Below are 23,580 nucleotides of genomic sequence, written 5' to 3'. Positions count from 1 at the left end.
CCCAGCTAATTTTTTGTATTTTTAGTAGAGACGGGGTTTCACCATGTTGACCAGGATGGTCTTGATCTCTTGACCTCGTGATCCACCCGCCTCGGCCTCCCACAGTGCTGGGATTACAGGCTTGAGCCACCGTGCCCGGCCCTAATATCACTTTTCAAGAAAATCTTCCCAACCCACAAAGTTTAGTCCCTTTGCTATATACACCCTTCTTTATAACATTTATCGCAATCATAATTATATAATCATTTACAGAATTTTTGTTTATGATCTGGGTTCCTTACTAGACTCTAAGCTCCATGAAGGCAGGGAATTTGTCTGTCTTGTTTGCTGCTTTAACTTTAGTGCCTATACAGTATGTGGCACATAAATAGGCGCCTAATAATTGTTGGATGAATGAATGAATGAAGGTATCTAGATTTTTCCAAAAAGTAGAAAGAAAAGGCCTGTAAAAAGTGTAATATGTAATTAAGATATGCTTTTTATTTATAACTGTTTTGTTTCCTACACTACTTGTAGACAAATGAAGCAGCAATAACAAAGCAGCTGTAGCAGGCATCCACGTCTATAAAAGGTAAATTTGTGCTGCCTCCAAAGGTTGTATACAAGCAAACATAGAGTGACCCAGCGGTACATTCCTGGGCAAAGAATCTGGAGCTGGGATACAAGAAAGGACCACGGCCATTTGCTGTGAATTCCCACAGAGTCTTTCTTCTCTGGGTGATACATGAATGTACTTCAGTATCTAAGACAACTCCTCCAATGAAGCTATGTCCAAGAAAGATTAACAGGCTTGCAAAAAGCACTAGCTTCTGTGATAGAGGATTTCACCCCTACGTATAAAACAATTTCTACCCAATTAACTTGGAAATCAACAATATTGGCAAAATAATTTTTCAACTTGTTAAACTAGGGTTACAAGAGCGTGGGCAAAATACTGATTATATAATACACAGGAGCACATAGGTTAGGCTTCAGTTGCCCAGTACACTTATTATATTTTCTTGCTAAGATAGCAAAAAAGAACACTATCCTTATTGACTGTGGTGTTCCCATTTAACAAACCAAAATGTCTCGTTAGTTTGTTATTTTAATTTTTTTTTAATTTTAATTTTTATTTTATTTTTTTTTGAGACGGAGTTTTACTTGTTACCCAGGCTGGAGTGCAATGGCGCGATCTCGGCTCACCGCAACCTCCGCCTCCTGGGTTCAGGCAGTTCTCCTGCCTCAGCCTCCTGAGTAGCTGGGATTACAGGCACGCACCACCATGCCCAGCTAATTTTTTGTAGTTTTAGTAGAGACGGGGTTTCACCGTGTTGACCAGGATGGTCTCGATCTCTTGACCTCGTGATCCACCCGCCTCGGCCTCCCAAAGTGCTGGGATTACAGGCTTGAGCCACCGCGCCCGGCCAGGTTTTTTTTTTTTTTTTTTTTTAAAAGAAATCCTCTGAATCAAAATCTATTTTTCTGGGTCTTGTTGAGATGCCCCAAGAGTTACAGTGGTGAACAAGCAGGTAGGGCTGCAGGCATCTCTACCCCACCCCTCTTCAAACCAAATAGCACTACTTTATCTTAAAAAGATGTATATGTCCTATGCCGGGCACGGTGGCTCACTCCTGTAATCCCAGCACTTTGAGAGGCTGAGTCAGGTGGATCACCTGAGGTCAGGAGTTTAAGACCAGCCCGGCCAACATGGTGAAACACTGTCTCTACTGAAAATACAAAAAATTAGCCAGGCATCGTGGTGGGCGCCTGTAATCTCAGCTACTTGGGAGGCTGAGGCAAGAGAATTGCTTGAACCCGGGAGGCAGAGGTTGCAGTGAGCCAAGATCTGGCAATTGCACTTCAGCCTGGGTGACAGAGAGAGACTCTGTTTCCAAAATACTACTCCACTCTAGCACTGGACTGAACCAACTAGAAGTTGGTTCCAAGTGCTACTTGTGTTTACAGTTCCTTTGTAACTGCAGAGATATTGTGTCAGGCTTTTCTCAGTGTCCAGGGTATTCCTTGGAATGTTTCTAGTTCCACTACTCTCTCATCTGATTTTCAGTCCTACATTTCTGGCTGCCTATTGGAAATGGTCCTTCTGTGGCCTCAGGCTCAAATTCCCATCGACCTTCTCCACAAACCAACCACTTTTTCCATTGTCTCAGTCCTTACTGGAGACCCCATCTTTCTTTCAAGTATCCAGCTCCACAAACTTGTAGAGTAAGTTTTGTATACCCAATCTTCCTCTGTGGTGTGTCACGTAGTTCAGCTTGATTTCTTTTCTTCTAAATGTCACTCACTGACATCTCTTCTCCTCGCTCCTACCACACCCACCCAAGTCTGACCAGAGCATCGGATGCCTGGGATGCCTTCTGCAGCTTCCTAAGTGGCTTTGTGGCTTTATTTTTTCTAGATGTGACTTATTCTTCCAGATTAATTCTTCTTAAATCCTCCCTTTCATCTTATTACTTCCCTATAAACCACCTTAAATGGTTTTCAGTTTGTTTTGAAACCAAGTCTCAACTACTCTGCTTTGCTTTCAAAGTTCTTCAAAGTCATCTGACTCTACCCTCCTTTCCAGTTTGGTCAGTGTCCTCCCTGCCATTTAAAAAATATTATTATAATTAGAGCATCTGTGCCCTTACATAAATATGATGAAGTGACCTGACCTGAAAGGACCCATTCCTTCCACCTACCTCTTCAAGCTTATCTCTAATCTTTCCTTACCTTTACCTTATGTTCTAGACATAGCCAATTACTTAGGGTCCCCTGATAACACTTGCCTCGGGAGCTTTGAACTTGCTTTCCCTTCTGCCCTGGGCCTCCTGTATCTCCTGTGTTAATGCTTTCTTATTGTGTGCTCCAGGTCAAGCGACTCATATGCTCCTTTAAGCTACCACTGCGATTGGTTTGCTGCCTGCCTGATTCCTCTACTAGTTTGTGAGCCACCCTCTCAGAAGAGTTTAGATTTGGTTTCAAAACAAGGTTCCTGACCTCCAATAGCTCACAATTGTTTTGTACTCTCAGTGAAATCACTTAGTAACTCGATCAGTATTTGTTGAATTAATAAATGAGAAACTTTCTACCTAAATTTTCACTACTCAAAGTTCAAGTAAAATCCTCCTGCATCTCTAAAGACCTTCTTTGACCTTTCTAGTCCTTCACTCCTTCTCTGACATCTGGCAGTACTTAAAGTTTGTACTATAAAAATTAGGATTATTTATTTTATTTTAATTATTTTTTTTTTAGTAGAGATGGGATTTTACCATGTTGACCAGGATGGTCTCAATCTCTTGACCTCATGATCCACCCTCCTCGGCCTCCAAAAGTGCTGGGATTATAGGCGTGAGCCACTGCACCCAGCCCAGGATTATTTCTTTAACTGTATTGCAAGCTCCTTGACAGCAGGAATGCACATTTATATTGTGTCTGTCATTGCATTGATCACAGTGCTGAGCACAGAGTAAAAACTAAATAAAGAAATATTTGGTTTCTGATTGGAGTTATATAAAGTCTGTGCTTAGGAAAATGACAGCTAATAGTCTACATGGAAAATTCTAATTCTGTTCTTAATATAATTGCAGTCATGAAATTAAGCACAAATTCATTCAGAAAATATTTAGCAAATACCTACTAATTTCCTAGCATCGAACCAGTGGTTGGGATACCGGCATGAATTCTGTCAGTAAAGAAATTCTTCCCAGGAAAAATTAGCATTGCTACATGGAAACTGTGTACATTTCTTTCACTTTTAGATTTAAAGATTTGTAAATTTTTAGTTGGCTGATTAAATGGTTTCTGAGTGGCCACCACATTGCTTTGCTTTGTGGGGAATGGGTACTTTACAGTTCTTCCTAACCGATATTTCTTAGTGGTGCATTAAATTCATTCTTGTATCTGAGATTGCCATGGTTGAAAAATGGGTAGGATGAGACCTGAATAATCTGGTCTATTTTTGTTTTGATCAATCTACGTCCAGAAACTAATAGATTGGACAGGACTAAGTTTTGCATGCATCACAACTGGAGTGCTCACCAGCTTATTTAGACTGATCAGATGCCACAGAGAGGTATCTGCCATGGGGCTGTAATGACATTTCGCTGGCATTACCGTCCAGAGCCCCAGGGAGTATCATCAGGCACATTCAGAGCAGAAGGGCAGATACCGCCCTGTGTTTTTCAGTTCCAACCCTTTGCTACATCTTAGGCCAACTGTCTCACCTCTGATTTAAATAGTTAAGTTTCTTGTTTTCCTGTTTCTTTATCCACTAGCTCATTCAACTTTTCTGAGTGGCTACTATGAGCCCAAAGCTGTGCTTGGTGTTCAAAACACAAAGGTAAAAACAACAGAATCCCTGCCCTCAAGGAGGCCAGCAGGATAACCTCATAGTTAAATGTATCTGCCATTATAGAAATAATATTTGATACTGCCTTATGTTACCTTTGAAAAGCAAAACTCAAGATATGAATATGTCTTTGGGCCAGAATCCCTTGAATTAATATGCATATATAAATAAAAATACTATTATTAATATTAATACTAGTATTGTCCTATAATATGAATATTATGGAATAAAAATGATGCCCAGATGCCCTATTTACATACAGAGAATAAATGTGAAATAGTAATGAAATCACATTCTAGTAATAATCAGGTAGTTACAAAGAAATTCTTCTAGGACTCTAAATACCAGGAACTCTCTACAAAAGTAATCCACTTCAACCATATTATTCACATATTATTCCATTATAATATCAAAGGTAGCACATGTTACCCTGCTGGCTAAGGCTGGCTCCAGGTTTTGTGGGACCTGAAGCTCATCAATATGGAAGGACTCCTTTAAAAAGTAAAATAAAATTAGAATGCAAAATTAGGTGTAGCCTAGGCAAATGAGGAGTCCTGAAACTTACATATAACTTATATATGAGACATTTGCCTCACAGAAAAGCCAACCCTGGTAGGCAAATAAAAGATGAATATCCTCTCTGTCCATCAGTCATAGTGTTCATGAAGCTGGTATTGAAAGTTTATAATACATTTAATACACATACAATGAGTCTTTAAATTGACTTTAGCCTCAGCTCAAGTCTATCAGTCTTTATGCTATTATTTGGCTTTCTTTAAAGTTTAAAAATACTGCAGGTATTCACTGAGTAGAAACCTTTTTTAGGCTATAAACTGTAGTCCTGCACTGTCCAATACTAGAGTCATTAGACACATGCAGTTATTGGGCACTTGAAATGTGGCTTGTGCAGCTAAATAACTGAATTTTTAATTATACATTTTATGTATGTATGTATGTATGTATGTATGTATGTATGTATTTGTTTCTTTTGAGATGGAGTCTCACTCTGTAGCGCAGGCTGGAGTGTAGTGGTGTGATCTCAGCTCACTGCAACTTCTGCCTCCCAGGTTCAAGAAATTCTCCCTGCCTCAGCCTCCTGAGTAGTTGGCATTAGAGGTGCCTGTCACCATGCCTGGCTAAGTTTTTTGTATTTTTAGTAGAGATGGGATTTCGCCATGTTGGCCAGGCTGGTCTTGAACTTCTGACCTCAAGTGATCTGCCCACCTTGGCCTCCCAAAGTGCTGGGATTATACATGTGAGCCACTGTGCCCAGACAAAATGCAGGTTATATTCCCTAGGGAAATGTAACATCCAAATTGAAACATGCTGTAAGTGTAGAATTCACACTAGGTTTCAAATCCCTGGTATGATAAAAATAATGCAAAATATCTTATTAATAATCCTTATATTGGTTATATATTGAAAGATAATTTTCTTAATATGTTGGCTAAATAAGGTATGTAATTAACTTTAATTTCACCTGGTTCTTTTTAGTTTTTAAAAATGTGGCTACTGGAGAAATTAAAATTACATACACGACTAGGTTTACATCATTATTGGACCGAGCTGCTTTAGACACTGACTACTTTTCTTAAAGGGAGTATATAATTTTTGAAACCACACACTTAGAGGGTAACACTCAGGAGGGTCGTGGTAGATGGAAAGCAACATTAACTCAACATTACTAATGGGGCATTTTTACCTTACTTGAGGTGGTGGAATTCCTACCACTATGCAATCCAACTGTACTCGAGTTCCTTCTGGAACTTCTCTGCTCCGTAACTTTTGAGTGAACCGGGGAGGTTGCCCCAGAGGTTCTTCATAGTAGAGAGATGAAGGTGAAGACCCTGGGGTGGCGTCTCCACCAGCCGCCTCACTGGCAGCCTGCTCCGATTCACGCCTCTTGGCTTCCTGCTGTTCGAGGGCATGATTCACTTCATTATCCCTGGTATCCGCAGGGATAGGGATGGGAACAGAAGATCTTTCTCGTCTTTCTGACAGATCTGAGAAACTGGAGCTATTTTCCTGCATAACTTTGTTTTGAGATTCCAGTTTACTCTTGTGGTTTTTGCAGGCACGAGGTCTAATCCTTTTGGAGCTGTGGGCTTTGAAAAGGGAGGATAGCTCTTCAATGAAGTCAGCAGCCTTATTTAAGAATACTTTTTTGGACTGGCTTTCAGAACAATACTGTGGCCTTTTTGCCTCCTGGGGGCTTTCTTTAGAGCTGGTGGGACTTCGAGGGTTATCCTGGCAGAAGTTAGGCTCAAAACTTAAATTAGGTGAGTGTTTCATCTGATCAGAAGAAAGTCGTTTTCTAGCTTGAGTTTCATCTGCCTTCTCCAAAGGGTCGTGATTGATGGCCAGTCTTGCCAGATTGACACTTTCATCCAATTCTTCTTGGCTCAGAAAGGCTGAAAGATCTGGAAGGTCATCTTGGCCTCCCCCTCCTTCAGCAGCGCCAGAAGGACTGCCAAAATGGAAAGGGTTGGAGGAAGGCTCTGCTCGACTCCTCTCATTGTTTCCCCGATGTCTGGTTTCAGCTAAATAGCTCTCTCTTAGAAGCTGAGATATGGAAGTAGAAGCTTCTATGCTGTCGTCTTGCATGCTGTCACAAAATAATAATAACAAAAAGTTTGGATCATTTCTAGGGAATAACAAGTCTATGTCTATTATAGCACAGCAGATTCGTTAGAACTGAAAGCTCAAAATTAAGAATTGCCTAATTTTAATACTTTTACAATTTATTTATTTATTTATTTTTGAGACAAGGTCTCACTTTGTCACCCAGGCTGGAGTGCAGTGATGCAATCTCAGCTCCCTGTAACCTCCGCCTCATGGGCTCAAACAATCCTCCCACCTCAGCCTTCCATGTAGCTGGGACTACAGGCATGTGCCACCACACCTGGCTAATTTTTGTATTTTTTCCAGAGACAAGGTTTTGCCATGTTGCCCATGCTGGTCTGAAACTACCGGACTCAAGTGATCTGCTCACCTCAGCTTCCAAAAGTGCTGGGATTACAGGCATGAGCCACTATACCCATCCCCTTTTATAAACTTTAAAGACTTAAGTATTACTCTCAAATTATGAAATAAATAAGAACAGAATAAAATTTCCCTTAAATTGAAAATAAAAACCTGGATGATTATCACTTTATTAAACTCTTTAAATGCAAGTTCAGTTGTGAAAGCTATGACATAAGTAGAGTAATATTAAATAAAATTTCTAAGCTTGATATTGCTAATACCTATAATGGTCTTTTAGTTATAAAATGCTTTCATACACAGAGATTTGCTCTCCACCCTCTCCTTTTTACCTTGAATGTAATAGAATTATAGAAATTGAAAGATATTGACAACATAATCTCATCTAGTTATTGAAAATATGGACTTGATCTAGCTAGCTCATGAAAAATAATGTTTTTGTTTTTTGACAAGCTCGCTAGAGACAAGCTGTTTAAATTCAGTGTTTTTACTAGGCTCAATCTGCTTTTGAAAACTATGATGATTTAGCCTCTTCACATAAGACTACAAAGATATGAATTAGAGCCTGGGCTTTAAAAAAATCGTAAATTAACTTTGATTAAGAGGGAAGTGAGAGACAGTGGAATATGATGCTTGTCAGGAGACTTCACTCTGTATTCTTCCTAACTTTTGTATTTTAATTATATGATATTATCTATTCAAATAATAAGTATTTGTAGTATTAAGAAAATAATATGGCCGGGCACGGTGGCTCACGCCTGTAATCCCAGCACTTTGGGAGGCCCAGGCAGCTGGATCGCAAGGTTAAGGGATCGAGACCATGGTGAAACCCTGTCTCTCTATAAAAAAAAAATAAAAAATAGAAAAAAAACAAAAGAAAATAATATAATAGGCCTGGCAGGGTGGCTCATGCCTATAATCCCAGCACTTTGGGAGGCAGAGGTGGATGGATCACCAGATCAGGAGTTCAAGACCAGCCTGGCCAACATGGTGAAACCACATCTTTACTAAAAATACAAAAATTAGCCAGGCATGGTGGCAGGCACCTGTAATCCCAGCTGCTCAGGAGGCTGAGGCAGGAGAATCGCTTGAACCCTGGAGGCGGAGGTTGCGGCTGAGCCGAGATTGCACCAGTGCACTCCAGCCTGGGCAACAGTGCGAGACTCCACCTCAAAAATAAAATAAAATAAAATAAAATAAAATAAAATAAAATAAAATAATATAATAATGCATGACGATTTTATATGTTTAATATTATATCCATGTATTCATTCAAACATTTACTAAAGGATTGCAAATTTGTGACTTGGGCTGTCACTCTCTCTCATCCTTAAAAGATGCAGCTCAGTGATTTCAGTACTCTTCCCGTTGACCTTGACTTTCCTAGCATTCCACTCTCAGCCATCACCAGTCAGAGATGGCAATGGAGATGAAGACTGTTTGTCATTTTTGGCTACTGTGTGCTGGGCCCTGTGCTGAGAAAAGAGGCAAAAAAAGTAATCTTCTAAATCTTTCCTGGCTTTAACATCTGATGACAGAACTTACTTCAGTTGATTTCTTTCCTTTCTCTTATACCATAGCTTCACTTACATCACACATAAAGCTTTCTAGGAACTCTCCTTGTTCCCAAACTTCTAGAATGCTATCCCAAACTAACCTCTAAATTGGCAAAGCAGGCAGCCACCTTGAGGGGCGATTAGAGATGACTGAAAGGATCACCCACAGTAAAATATTTTTCCCACCTACTTGCCACAGACTGAGATTGCCCCACTAGAGCCACTTATTTGGATGAAATCCACTGTGCCTTTTTAAAAAGATCAATTTAAAATGCAAAGGTGGCTGGGTGCAGTGGCTCACGCCTGTAATCCCAACACTTTGGGAGGTCAAGATGGGTGGATCACCTGAGGTCAGGAGTTTGAGACCAGCTTGGGCAGCATGGTGGAACACTGTCTCTACCAAAAATAGAAAAAATCAGCTGGGTGTGGTGGTGGCTGCCTGTAATCCCAGCTACTCAGGAGGCTGAGGCAAGAAAATCATTTGAACCCAGGAGGCAGAGGTTGCAGTGAGCCGAGATTGCACCATTGCACGCCAGCCTGGGCAGCAAGAGCAAAACTCTGTCTCAATAAATAAATAAATAAATAAATAAATGTAAAGGTGTTGGAGGGCAAAGATTTGTCTACAAAGATGTTCATCATATGATAATATTTAAAAAATTGGAACCATGTCAGTAATAAGAAATTAATTGAATTATTAAATACTCATTATATAGAACTATATGGCTATATATTAAATTTTGTGGAATAGTGAATAATACACAAAATAGTATATGGAAGTATAATTGATACCTCAATTGAAAATCTTTCTCATTTGTGCATCAACTACATGGAGGAACAGTTAAAGATATATGAAATAAAGTGCAAAATGTTATTTGAAAATGTAATTAATACACTAAAAATCCTCATTTGTAACTCAACTATTTCTTTTTTTTTTTTTTTGAGACGGAGTTTCGCTTTTGTTACCCAGGCTGGAGTGCAATGACGCGATCTCCGCTCACCGCAGCCTCTGTCTCCTGGGTTCAGGCAATTCTCCTGCCTCAGCCTCCTCAGTAGCTGGGATTACAGGCACGTGCCACCATGCCCAGCTAATTTTTTGTATTCTTAGTAGAGACGGAGTTTCACCATGTTGACCAGGATGGTCTCGATCTCTTGACCTCGTGATCCACTGGCCTTGGCCTCCCAAAGTGCTGGGATTACAGGCGTGAGCCACCGCGCCCGGCCCACTCAACTATTTCTTTAGCCTCATTTCTGTATATGTTTAGATGGTGGGGGGAATTCAAGTGCCTTATAAATCAGGATGGCTTTCTTGGACATTACTGTTTATTGTGTTTTATTTTCTTGTTTCTCTTTCTTTCTTTTTCTTTTTTTTAGAAAAGAAAGACAGGGTCTCATTCTTTCACCCAGGATGGAGTGCAGTGGCATGATCATAGCTCACTGCAGCCTTAAACTCCTAGATTCAAGCAATTCTCCCGCCTCAGCCTCCTGAGTAGCTGAGACTACAGCCACATACCACCACGTCTGGCTAATATTACATTTTCTGTAGAGACAAGGTTTCTCTATGTTGCCCAGGCTGGTCTCCAATTCAAAGGATCTCAAATGGTCCTCCCACCTCCACGTCCCAAAGCTTTGGGATTATAGGCATGAGGCATTGTGCCTGGCCTATATATTGTATTTTAATGTGACTGTCTTTTACTCTTTATTTTGAGATGGCTTTTACATCGAGACAACGTGGAATGAGCATTGGTCTTGGTACCAGATAGATCTGATTCCAAATTCTGCTTCATCTCTTAACAATTATGTAACTTTTTTTATTTTTTATTTTATTTTTTTTTTTTGAGACAGAGTTTCACTCTTGTTACCCAGGCTGGAGTGCAATGGCGCTATCTCGGCTCACCACAACCTCCGCCTCCTGGGTTCAGGCAATTCTCCTGCCTCAGCCTCCTCAGTAGCTGGGATTACAGGCACGCGCCACCATGCCCAGCTAATTTTTGTATTTTTAGTAGAGATGGGGTTTCCCCATGTTGACCAGGATGGTCTCGATCTCTTGACCTTGTGATCCACCCGCCTCGGCCTCCCAAAGTGCTGGGATTACAGGCTTCAGCCACCGCGCCCGGCCAACAATTATGTAACTTTGAGAGGTTTACTTAACTTCTTTGAGCTTTGGTTTCTTCATCTGGAAAACATCAAAAAAATCTATTTACCAGAGGATTAATAACATCAAAGGCAAAGTCCTTAAAACAAGGCCTGCCACTATAATGGGTATTCAACTGATGTCAGTAAAAAACAATACTTTGGTGAAGGTGATGTTAAAGTTGAAGAACTTTAAAAAAGTTTGTATTTGTGGTGGAAACAGAAAATAAAATTCTTAGATAATTTTTTTTTAAGAAAAGAAGCCAATTGAGGTGTTAATGTACCTGTTCTTCTGTTTATGGTTATGAGAAATTATTATAATAACAAAACTTTCAGGCATTCAAAATAAAGATTTCTTTAATGTTTTGATGTAGCATTTATGACCTAATACTTTGGCATCAGATAGAACTGGTTCAAATCCTAGTTCTGACACTTCCTAATACCCTCGTTTAAACTTGGGAAAGCTTAGACTCTGTACTCCTCAGTTTACTCATCTGTAAAACAGGGGTAATAGCAGTAGCCATATCATAGGTTGAAGTGATGATTAAATGTGCTTGGCATTTAGTAAACATTCAATACATGGAAGTTACTATTACTATAATAATAATTATTATTATCTAACAACTATGGCCATGTAGTGTGGCCTCCATTTTATAGATAAGAAATGGAGGCAGAACCAGTGAAGTGACTTGATCCGAGGCAAAATCTTTGAAGAGACCAAAGTCTCCCTTCATAGTTAATTCCGTGTATCTGTATTCTATTGAAATACAGTCTCATGAATGAACTGTGTTGACTTCAGATCTTTGTATTCTCTTTGCTTGGGCTGCCTCCCACACTTTATTTTTTTTTTTTTTTGAGATGGAGTTTCGCTCTTGTTACCCAGGCTGGAGTGCAATGGCGCGATCTCGGCTCACCGCAACCTCCGCCTCCTGGGTTCAGGCAATTCTCCTGCCTCAGCCTCCTGAGTCGCTGGGATTACAGTCACGCGCCACCATGCCCAGCTAATTTTTTGTATTTTTAGTAGAGACGGGGTTTCACCATGTTGACCGGGATGGTCTCGATCTCTTGACCTCGTGATCCACGCGCCTCGGCCTCCCACAGTGCTGGGATTACAGGCTTGAGCCACCGCTCCCGGCATCTCCCACTCTTTTCACTATCTTATCAGGCCTTGTCCTACATGGTCCTCGGTTCCTAGCTGAGACATCACGGCCTTGGGATTTCATCTCTTCCCTGAGTTGGGTACCCCCCCAACATGCTCCCAAAGCTCACTGTCCTTGACGCAGTCTCCAAATATAGTACTTATCACAATACATTAAATGTGTGCATTTTCTTCTCTGTCTCCCTCACTATGTTTTGTACATCATCATCTCTGCTCACACATAGCACTTAGAAGGTGGTCAATAAATGTTTGTTGAATTCATGTGTTCATTAGAATTTTCTGCTAAGACTATTTTATCTTTCACTTTTAATTGTAGGATAAAATAGGACAAATAAAGGAGGACAAAAAAACTTACAGACACACAGAAAAAATATAAGCTGGTAAAGGAATCATAACTTTAAGGTGACTTTCAAGTGAATATTTATGGTGGATAAAATAACTGAAATTATGATTTCTTTCTTTCTTTCTTTTTTTTTTTTCTGAGATAGACTCTCGCTCTTGTAGCCCAGGCTGCAGTACAATGGCACGATCTCAGCTCACTGCCTCCCGCGTTGAAGCAATTCTCCTGCCTCCACCTCCAGAGTACTGGGATTATAGGTAGCCACCACCATGCCTGGCTAATTTTTCTATTTTTGGTAGAGACAGGGTTTCACCATGTTGGGCAGGCTGGAATGCTCTGTTTTCATACCAGAAGTATCAGAGGATATCTGATTAGAATCAGAAACCTGGGTTTGAATCCTAGCTCCAACACTAAGTAACTCTGTTTTCTTGAGAAAGTCACTTAAGGCATTCTGAATCTCAGTTATCCTCATCTGTCAAATAGGGTAACAATTCGTTTTTTTTGAGACACAGTTTCACTCTTGTTGCCCAGGCTGGAGTGCAAGGGTGATCTCGGCTCACTGCAACCTCCACCTCCCAGGTTCAAGCGATTCTCTTGCCTCAGCCTCCCAAGTAGCTGGGATTACAGGCATGCACCACCATACCTGGCTAATTTTGTATTTTTAGTAGAGATGGGGTTTCTCCATGTTGGTTAGGCCAGTCTTGAAATCCCAACCTCAGGTGATACACCTGCCTTGGCCTTCCAAAGTGCTGGGATTACAGGCATGAGTCACCGCACCCGGCCTTAGGATAGCGATGCTATCTTTGAGGATTCTCAGATGAAAATGCATATATAGATTGTTAAACTGATAAAATATTAGCCAAAATAAAAAATATGAAAATTGTCATCTTCTCTTTTAAGCATTAGTTTTAAAACTTTGTCTTTTAAGCGTTAATTTTATAACTATTATAAAATATGTACTTAAAAAATCACAAGTGCTAGTATATAATTCATTCATTCATCCAATAAATATTTATTGAGCATCTACTATGTGAGGCACTGTGGATTCTGTGGTAAACAAAAGACAAAGTCTCTGTCTTAACTGTAATAACACATCTTCTTCCCTGCTCCATTATTCCCTATCCCCCTTTTCTATTTTATTTTTCTTCCTAACATTCAGTGTTCCACTGACACCCTAGTAGGGGAAATATCAATGTTAGGAAGAAAAATAAAATAGAAAAAGGGGATAGAGAATGATGGAGGAGGGAAGAAGGTGTGTTATTTTAGCTAAGAAAGTCAAGCAAAGCTTATAATGCAGTAGAGAAGTTACTCATGTGACTACCCGGGGGAAAAAGAACGTTCCTAAGGTAGAAGTAAGCATCAAGGCCTGAAGAGATGAGTGTTTTCTATGTTTAAGTCAAGCCCAGCGACCGAAGAAGTAAGTGAAAAAGAAGAGTGAAAGAAAATGAGGTCAGACAGATACAAGGGCAGATTGTTTAAGGTCTTGAAAATCATGGAAAAGACTTCAAAGTTTATTAAATGTGTGAATGGAAAACCATTTAAAGGTTTTGAGAAGCAGACGGCATGGTTTTGAAAAAGTTCAATCATGGTTGCTATACAAAGAATCAAATTGAAGGAGGTAAAACTGGAAGTGAGCAAATCAGTTAGGAAGCAATAGCAGCATGCTACACAGGGATGATGGTGGCTTGGACCAATGAGCGGTAGCCATGGGAGATGGCCAGAAATGCTCCTATTTGAGATACCTTTAAAAGTAGAGCCAATGAGATTTGCTGATGGATTAAAAGTGGGATGTGAAAGAAAGAGCGGAGTCAATAATTACTCCAATATTTATGCCCTGAGCAACTAAGTCATTGGCAGAATCATTTGCTGGGATGAGGCAGGAGCAGGTTTCAAGAAAGAAAATCATGAGTTCTCTTAGAAATTTCAGCTGCAGTATTCAGCGTGCCATTTGACTTTTTTTTTTTTTTTTTTTTTTTTTTGAGATGGAGTTCCACTTTGTCATCTAGGGTGGAATGCTGTGGTGCGATCTCAACTCACTGCAACCTCCACCTCCTGGGTTCAAGCAATTCTCCTGCCTCAGCCTCCTGAGTAGCTGGGATTACAGGCATGTGCCACCACGCCTGGCTAATTTTTGTATTTTTAGTAGAGATTGGGTTTCACCAACTTGTCCAATCTGGTTTCAAACTCCTGACCTCTAGTGATCCGCCTGCCTCAGCCTCCCAAAGTGCGGGGATTACAGGCATGAGCCATTGTGCCTGGCCACAGTGACATTTGACTTTGTTTCCTCTTTTCTGTTTCTTACAAAATGGAAAATTAGATTTTTTTCCACTTCCAAAATAAGAATGAGTAATTGCCCTTGAAAACAGATCATGGGGGCCAGGCGCGGTGGCTCACGCCTGTAATCCCAGCACTTTGGGAGGCTGAGGCGGGTGGATCACGAAGTCAAGAGATCGAGACCATCCTGGTCTACATGGTGAAACCCCGTCTCTACTAAAATACAAAAAATTAGCTGGACCTGGTGGCGCATGCCTGTAATCCCAGCTACTCAGGAGGCTGAGGCAGGAGAATTGCCTGAACCCAGGAGGTGGAGGTTGCGGTGAGCTGAGATCGCGCCATTGCACTCCAGCCTGGATAACAAGAATGAAACTCCGTCTCCACCACGAATAGCTAAAAAAAAAGACAGACTTTAGCAAATCAGGTCAACCAATCTGGCAACATAGACAGCTTACTGTACTTCCTTTAGTTTCCTAAATATCTCTATTTTTTTTCCCTAGGACTTTTCCCGAAAAGAGGATCTGCCCTAAGAACTTTCTCAAAATGTAAGAGTCAGGTTTATGGCCAGGCATGGTGTCTCACACCTGTAACCCCTGCATTTTGGGAGGCCAAGACGGGCAGATCACTTGAGGTCAGGTGTTCGAGACCAGGCCGGTCAACATGATGAAATTCCATCTCTACTAAAAATATAAAAAAATTAGCTGGGCGTGGTGGCAGGTGCCTGTAATCCCAGTTACTTGGGGGGCTAAGGCAGGAGAATTGCTTGAACGGGGGAGGCAGAGGTTACTGTGAGCCGAGATCGCGCCACTGCACTCCATACTCTGGTGTGGGCAAAAGAGCGAGACTGTCTCAAAAAAATAAATAAATAAAAGAGAGAGTTGTGTTTATAAAAACAGAAGTTTGAGGCTGATACCTTTGGACATGTTTCTCAACTCATGTTAACTCAGTGCTATCCTTCCTCAGGCTCTAAGAAGATCCTGTTGGTTGGAAATATATGGAATAAACTCATTTTTTAGTTATAACATGAATATTTAACCTGGTGCATTGACCAGAGAATTGGCAAAACCTAGTATGAAGTAACTTGAATTCAAACATAAATACTGAAGTTTTATGGCTGTGAACTATTAAGTATTTAAATGAGAAAGCAAATCTGGGTGGGAGGAATGCTGAGATATTGGTCAAAGGGTACAAAGTTCCAGTCGCACAGGAGAAGGAATAAGTTGTGGAGGCCTACTGTACAGCATGGGGACTATAGTTAGTAATAATGTAATGTATTCTTGAATATCTTTTTTTCTTTTTTCTTTTATTTATTTATTTATTTATTTACTTTTGAGACGGAATTTCACTCTTGTTACCCAGGCTGGAGTGCAATGGCGCCATCTCGACTCACCGAAACCTCCGCCTCCTGGGTTCAGGCAATTCTCCTGCCTCAGCCTCCTGAGTAGCTGGGATTACAGGCACGCACCACCATGCCCAGCTAATTTTTTGTATTTTTAGTAGAGACGGGGTTTCACCATGTTGACCAGGATGGTCTCGATCTCTTGACCTCGTGATCCACCCGCCTCGGCCTCCAAAGTGCTTGGATTACAGGCATGAGCCACCACGCCCGGCGATTCTTGAATATTTCTAAAAAAGTAGAGCTTAAATTTTCTCACCACACAAAAAAGTGGTAAATACGTGAGGCTATAAATATATTAATTAGCTTGATTTAATCACTGCAAAATGTATACATATAGCAAAACATTACATCGTACCCCATAAATATATAAAACTTTCAATTTGTCAGGCACTCAATAATATTTGCTGAATTTAGTCAGTCCAAAAAAAAAAAACAAAACAAAACTTTTAATTTGTCAATTAAACCTTTGTAAAGCTGAAAAAAAAGATTCTTTTTTTTTTTTAAGTGTATCCTTTTTTTTTTTTTTTTTGAGACAAGGTCTCACTCTGTCACCCAGGCTGGAGTGTAGTGATGTGGTCACGGCTCACCGCAGCCTTGACCTTTGGGACTCAAGCAATCCTCCCACCTCAGCCCCCTAAGTAGCTAGGACTACAGGTGTTTTCCACCATGCCCAGATAACTTTTAAAATTTGTTGTAAAGATGGAGTTTTCCTATGTTGCCCAGGCTGGTCTCCAACTCTTGGGCTCAAGTGATCCGCCCACCTCAGCCTTCCAAAGTGCTGGGATTATAGGCATGAGTCACTGCACCTAGCTACGTGTATCTTTAAAAAACTGCTCTACATTCAGTATAGTGGGGGAAGCACATTCATGAAAAAAACAAAAGAACTCCCAAGTAACGTAAACCTGGTTTAGAGGCAGGCACAAAAATAAATAGCCTAATAGTTAATAATTATTTGTGAAGAGAGCCAGAATAGGAAAAGATAAACATGTTTAAGTAACTCATCTAAAACAGGGATGAGCAGAACTACCCTACTTACTTCATAGGTTTGTTTGTGAAAACATTTAAACACTATTGTAAACTATGCAAATTTGAGGTGACCTTTTGCTGCTGATGTGCCATTAATATGCCGAGTATTTTTAGGAAAAGAAAAAAAAATAGACTTTGCTCCCTCTCTTTAATGCCAGCATTGACCTGTTGATTTTGCCTTCTATATCCCATGATTTCACCCTAGAGAAGTGTCTAAGTCAGTTCTTTTGGAGAAACTCTTGCTGGGTCAAAAGTCAAATCCCAGTGAATATGAATCAGTCCCAGAGAGTCATGTACAGATCACCTTTTTAAAATCTGGGTGCAGATGAAGTGTACTTGGTACATCTGTTACAATAGCCATCCCCTCACTATTACAGTGATTATCTCATCTTAGTTTTATTTCTATTTTTGATGTGAATGGCATTAGTAATTTAGGAAATAAGTATATACTGTATTACCAGAGTAAGAACTGGAAGAATATGGAAATGATGTGTCAATAATAATATGGAAGTCACATAAGACTCATTATCTCAAAGATTTTTCAGTTTGAAAAAAAGAAATATAAACATAGACAAAGATAAATACAGACAAATATATACATTAGAAAAGAATGTTGAGATGAAGAGGCGGAGCAGAGATGATCCATCAGAGAATTAGTGGGAATCTGTTTAACTAGGGGCATTCCTCGAAGGGCAGAGGTTAAGGAATGAAAAGTCTTGTAGAGGCCGGGCGCTGTGGCTCACGCCTGTAATCCCAGCACTTTGGGAGGCCGAGGCGGGTGGATCACAAGGTCAAGAGATCGAGACCATCCTGGTCAACACGGTGAAACCCCGTCTCTACTAAAAATACAAAAAATTTGCTGGGCATGGTGGCGCGTGCCTGTAATCCCAGCTACTCAGGAGGCTGAGGCAGGAGAATTGCCTGAACCCAGGAGGCGGAGGTTGCGGTGAGCCGAGATCGCACCATTGCACTCCAGCCTGGGTAACAAGAGCGAAACTCCGTCTCAAAAAAAAAAAAAAAAAAAGAAAAAAAAGAAAAGTCTTGTAGATAATAGGCCAAAGGTGAGTAGGCCATTTTCTTCTTATTATTTTAATCCAATTGGTAAAAGTAAGAATGTAGGAAAGAAAGTAAAGATTTTGTTTGAATGGGAGAAAAAGAGACTGGCTCCTACGAAGCATATTATGTATGTTTTTGTATCCAGAGGAGGATAAGCATGTAGGAAATGGCTACTGAAACACACTTTAGCCAAAGCTCAAAGGTACTATTTAATCTGAAAGACAGCAAAGACATAGTGTAACAAATAAATCCTATGGCCCATAGAAAGGTTAATGGAAGGCAATCAAGAAGACTTCAAGAATCTAGGATCAAAAAAGAAAAAGGGTTTGGTGGTTGTTACAAAGGTGATAGGCATAGGAGGTTTTATATCACTCTCAAGATCTTACCATTCATAATGAACTTAACTGTTACATAGGAAATCCCAAATGAGAAACTTTTGTCAATCTCTAGTAACTCAAATACTTATTTTTTAAATGCAAAAATTTAACACTCATTTTTCTTCAGCTTCTTACTATTTGTGTCATTTTTTTAAGGTAATTAAGGATTTGAAAATCTACATTTGCTAGATTGAGAGAAGGATAGGTGTCCCAAGGAATCTCAAGATCAAGTTCTAGTTCAAGCACTTTGTCTGGAGGCTCTATTGGGCCCCTCCCTGACAGTGGAGTGCACTGTGACTCACAGTAGAGGTCTGTGTAGCAGGCAGCCTGCACAGACCTTGTCAAGGTGACTCGGGTTACACGTGAGCACTGAGAACTCTATAGCTACTGCAGGTAAATAGTCCCACCAACTTTTGTTCCCACCAAAAATATATCTGCTGATATATTTTAAATGGTCTGTTGTTAAATTTCCAAACAGACCATTTGGTCTCTACTTGAGTTGTTCCCTTTAAGCAAATGCATAATGCTCTAGTAGTTTTTAAAGTATTTGGTCAAGCATGAAGCACTGTAGAAATTTTAAAAAATATCTCTGTGGTGCTTGAGTCTTTTTCATCCCTTAGGAGAGGGGAAAAGTTGTTAAGAAAACCCTTTCTAGCAAAGATATGGAAACAAAAAATTTAAAAAATAAAAAAAGAAAACCCTTTCATTTTTCTCTCTTGTTATCTAACACCATAAGACCAGCAGCACCTTTGTCAAATCTCAATGTGAATGAAAAAAACTATTATTCTAGGGTTGGCAGGAGCATTTGTCTGATATTTTCACGTTAGTGAACTGAGTCTAGTATTCCTATTAGGTGTAGGAATTAACTGTTGAAAAATTGAACTCTCACTTTTTCACATACCAACATTAGTTCATTAAAACCCTTTCAAAATGGAACCTGATTTACCTGTTGTCTCATATCTTCAAATGTAAATTGCAAAAACTACCACCATGAATTCCAAAACCAGCTTGGATAAAAACTCATTCAACTCCCTGTGTCCATAAATTGTGGTTCTGTGTCTGTTCTACTGAAAGCACCTTTGTAAGCATATTATAGTAGCATCTATATTATAAATTGTAGATATAGGAAAGACTGAGGTTTTAACACATTATTATGAGTTCCAGTAGCATTAGCCATATACTATAAGTGAGGATAGAGACACACTTCCAGAATTTGGATAGTGTTCAACTGTTTGTTTCATAGTCCATTATTATAAGATTCCGTAATGCCTATAATTTTGTTTCTTGACACCTCTGTAAGTATATTACTCATATATTTCAGATTTCTCAGGATGGCCTTGATTTTAAATATTTTGCTTATTGTCAAATCATGTGTCAGACAGTATATCTTACTTTCTGTTTTAAAAAATACATTTATGATAGCTATAAGTATAGACATTCCCAATTTCCTAGAAAAGGACTATAAATTTTATGTGAACTCAAGAGCTGTTATTATTAAGGAGAGACTATAAAGCTATGACAAATTTTTAATTTAGAGTTTGTAGGATTCATTTCATTATTCCTAAAGTAGAAGTAATTGAATCATAGTTTTTTGAGAAAGAAAACTAGATAACTGTTTTGTTTCTTTCAAGCTGATGTTAATATCTTTAATAAGTATATAAAAATCTGTTGATGAGGTAATAAAATTCCTTAACACTATAAATGTAATGTTCACTTTTGAGGACTGGAAATACATAATAATTCATCTTTTTATTTGCTTATACAGTTTTTAAAATATAACTTGAGATGTGCATCTAATTACTGCTAATAGTGCAATGTACCAGGCCAAACATTTGCCGCTGACTGTCAAGTGTCTTTCTGATGCAGTTGAAAAGGGGGAGAGAGAGAGAGAAAGAGAGAGAGAGGGAGAGAAAGGAGAAAGAAAGAGCAATGTCCCTTGAGCAAGACTTTCTGCAGCTGTTGTGTACATTAATCCAGCGAGCAGATCTCCCAACACTAAATATAGCAAGCATATCCTTTTACATGATAAAAAAAATTTTTAATGAACATCTTTATGCAGGCATATTATTTTGGATTCAACTTCCTTGAAAAAGGAAATGGGCATTGCATACATATTCTCTATATAAACAACATTCTTTTAATAAATGAATGTGTGGAAAATGCCAATGAGATATGCATCATGTCACAACTTCCTCTATTGAGATATTTTTCCTTAGGAACTCAAACAGGCTGTTATCTCTGTGAGTCTCATCAATCCCCTTCAAAATCTTTACATGTAGAAAGCTTTATTTTTCACTTAATTTCATGTCCCATCATATATAATTAGATAGTTATCCTAGGCTTCATTTCAAGTAACAGTAATGAGTTCTTGGAAATATTCACTTTTCCGCTGTCAGTTCCCTGTTATCAAAACACACTTGTGAACTTAAATCTGGATATTACCTTTCTTTTTTCAGTTGACCCAGATGAGGATGTCCAAGCCAGGCACTCCACTGCAATGATAATTATCCAGGGAGAACTTTTAGATGAAAGCACAGGAGAAGAGGAAAATTCTTCACGTCCTTGGAAATAGAGAGCAGCCGTCCATAGAGAGTGAGGAGTTAACCTTAGTTTCAGTGAAGATGGCTGTGAGAAGCTGGACAACCTGTCACCACCGAAGCCAGAGCATTTGTCAGCTCACAGGTCCCAAGTTATTTTGAGCTGTATAGACCATGTGCCTGTGAAACATTCCACCTGATTGGACAGGAGAAAACTGAGCAAAGGGATTCCATAGCAGGACAGCACCTATGGGGGGTGGGGGTCAATCAGTTCTTCTACCTATAGAATTTCCCTTATAGCTAGAGGCCCAAGTTATTTATTGATTGATGTTTGGAATTAACACTAAATGCATCAAACCACAGTTCATCAGTCAAAAAAAATGGCATTATTTTTCAATGTATGAAAACTCTTAATTTTTAAGATCTTTAATTTTAATCAATAGGAAATTTACTCTTGTTAAATCACTGATACATTTTAGGAAATTTGACTATGAAAAGCCAACACAAAGCTAAGGTCTGACATTTTAAAGTTGAGAGCTTTTTTTGAATGGTTTGCCCAAAGGCTAAGGAAAAGCAGAGAAGGTAACTAACATTAAAAATTCCTTGGCTGGGTGTGGTGGCTCATGCCTGTAATCCTAGCACTTTGGGAGGCCGAGGTGGGCAGATCACCTGAGGTCAGAGTTCAAGACCAGGCTGGCCAACATGGCGAAACTCCATCTCTATTGAAAATATAAATATTAGCCAGGTGTGGGGGCACATGCCTGTAATCCCAGCTACTTGGGAGACTGAGGCAGGAGAATCATTTGAACCTGGGAGGTAGAAGTTGCAGTGAGCCAAGATTGTACCACTGCACTCCAACCTAGGGGACAGAGTAAAACTCCATCTCAAAAATAATAATAAAATAACAAATAAATAAATAAATTTGAAAAAATTAACCTGATTGCTTAGTACAGATTAAATGGTGCTATTACATAATTAATCATGGTAGAAGCCAGGACTTCCTGGTGTGGGGGAGCCAAAAAAAAAAAAAAAAAAAAAAAAAAAAAAAAAAAGAAGTCAGGACTTTGAAAATTCAGACTTAAATGATGGTTATTATTCTTTAAAAGGATCATTCTTGGATTCTGATAGCATGAAATATATTGGTTTAAATCTAGCTTTCTTAATTAAGTCACAAGACAACTGCTTATAGGGTTTCTTCCTAGTCATTCATTCATTTGACAATTATTTACTTAATGCCTACGCTGTACCAGGTACTGGGTATAAAACAGTGCACAAAATACACAAAAAATTCTGACCTCATGGAATTTACTAAGAGACCGTTATCCTCTTCAGTCATCATGAGACTATTTATAGTACATTGAATAGATATAAAATTTCTTTGTTTATTGTGATTGCATTGGAGGTTTAATTATACCTTTTAAATGTAATTTTATGTTTACACAGGCAAAAAAAAAAAATGAGGAACACTTTTAAATAATCCAGATTAAAATAACTGATATTGAGGAGAGTACGGGAGGAAATGAATTCTCCAGATAAGTTATTCTCATTACTGCAGTAATCCAGAGCTTTAGTATACAGGTTCGTTTGCTCTCTTACCTAATCTTGTGCTGATACTAATGTCAAGACCACTTAACTGTCCTTCCACATATTCTATTTATGTGGATATGCCAACAATTTCTTTTTATTTAAAAAGAGGATCTTCCTCCACTATCCCACTCAGATCTTAAGCCATAATCAATGTAAGTGCTGCTAGGTCTTGGGTGGGGATGTGGGAGAGTAGGACCTCTGTTTTGGGTGGCTAGTAAGGGCAATGTCTAAACACACTGTAAGTAAACACATTTTTACTTTCCTGCAAACTGCCATGGTGAGCCTGGTATTCTTTCACCCAGGCATAGAATACTAAGGTTAGAAGAGACTCATACTAAAAGCTAGAATAAAACTGGTTGGGCAGTGAAATTAGAAATCTATATGAAGAATTTAAGTAGTTTTAAAATGCAAAAAAAAAAGAGTTACAGAAAAAAGAAGCTGGCCAGGCGCGGTGGCTCACACCTGTAATCTTAGCACTTTGGAAGGTTAAGGAGGGTGGATCACCTGAGCTCAGGAGTTCGAGACCAGCCTGAGCAACAGGGCAAAACCCCGTCTCTACTAAAAATACAAAAAAATTAGCCAGGCATGGAGGTGCACGCCTATAGTCACAGCTACTCCGGAGGCTAAGGCAGGAGGATTGCTTGAACCAGGGAGGCAGTTGCAGTGAGCTGAGATCATGCCATTGCACTCCAGCCTGGGCAACAGAGCAAGACTCTGTCTCAAAAAAAAAAAAAAAAAAAAAAAGAAAAAAGAAGCCAAAGAAATTCTGATGGCAGTCATCTTCCTTTTTTAATTTTTCTGCAACATTTTCAAATACAGATATCGTA

The 23,580-nt window shown here is 39.4% G+C and overlaps 1 protein-coding gene across 11 annotated transcripts in view; it reads right to left on the bottom strand.

The window, feature by feature from the left end:
- The window catches only part of MYPN (myopalladin), a 129,165-nt gene that overhangs the window by 83,514 nt on the left and 22,071 nt on the right, over positions 1 to 23,580 (bottom strand). For 3 of the 11 annotated variants that reach the window (XM_032252609.1, XM_032252607.1, XM_032252608.1), the window contains 2 exons: positions 21,072 to 21,362; positions 6,033 to 6,935 (listed from right to left, as the gene is read on the bottom strand). The exons of 3 other annotated variants lie outside the window; for them this stretch is intronic. In XM_032252609.1, the coding sequence (XP_032108500.1) occupies positions 6,033 to 6,934 (902 nt within the window). In that variant the 5' untranslated portion in view covers position 6,935; positions 21,072 to 21,362. Of the gene's footprint in view, positions 1 to 6,032; positions 6,941 to 21,071; positions 21,824 to 23,580 lie in introns of those variants that run through there. 5 more of the 11 variants (XM_032252612.1, XM_032252610.1, XM_032252606.1 and 2 more) reach the window with 4 other exon arrangements.

Source organism: Sapajus apella, unplaced genomic scaffold, assembly GCF_009761245.1.
Source record: "Sapajus apella isolate SASKATOON/1434 unplaced genomic scaffold, GSC_monkey_1.0 scaffold78, whole genome shotgun sequence".
NCBI lineage: Eukaryota > Metazoa > Chordata > Mammalia > Primates > Cebidae > Sapajus > Sapajus apella.
The sequence above is the reverse complement of the archived record's forward strand: the minus strand, read 5'-3'. Positions and strand labels throughout refer to the sequence as shown.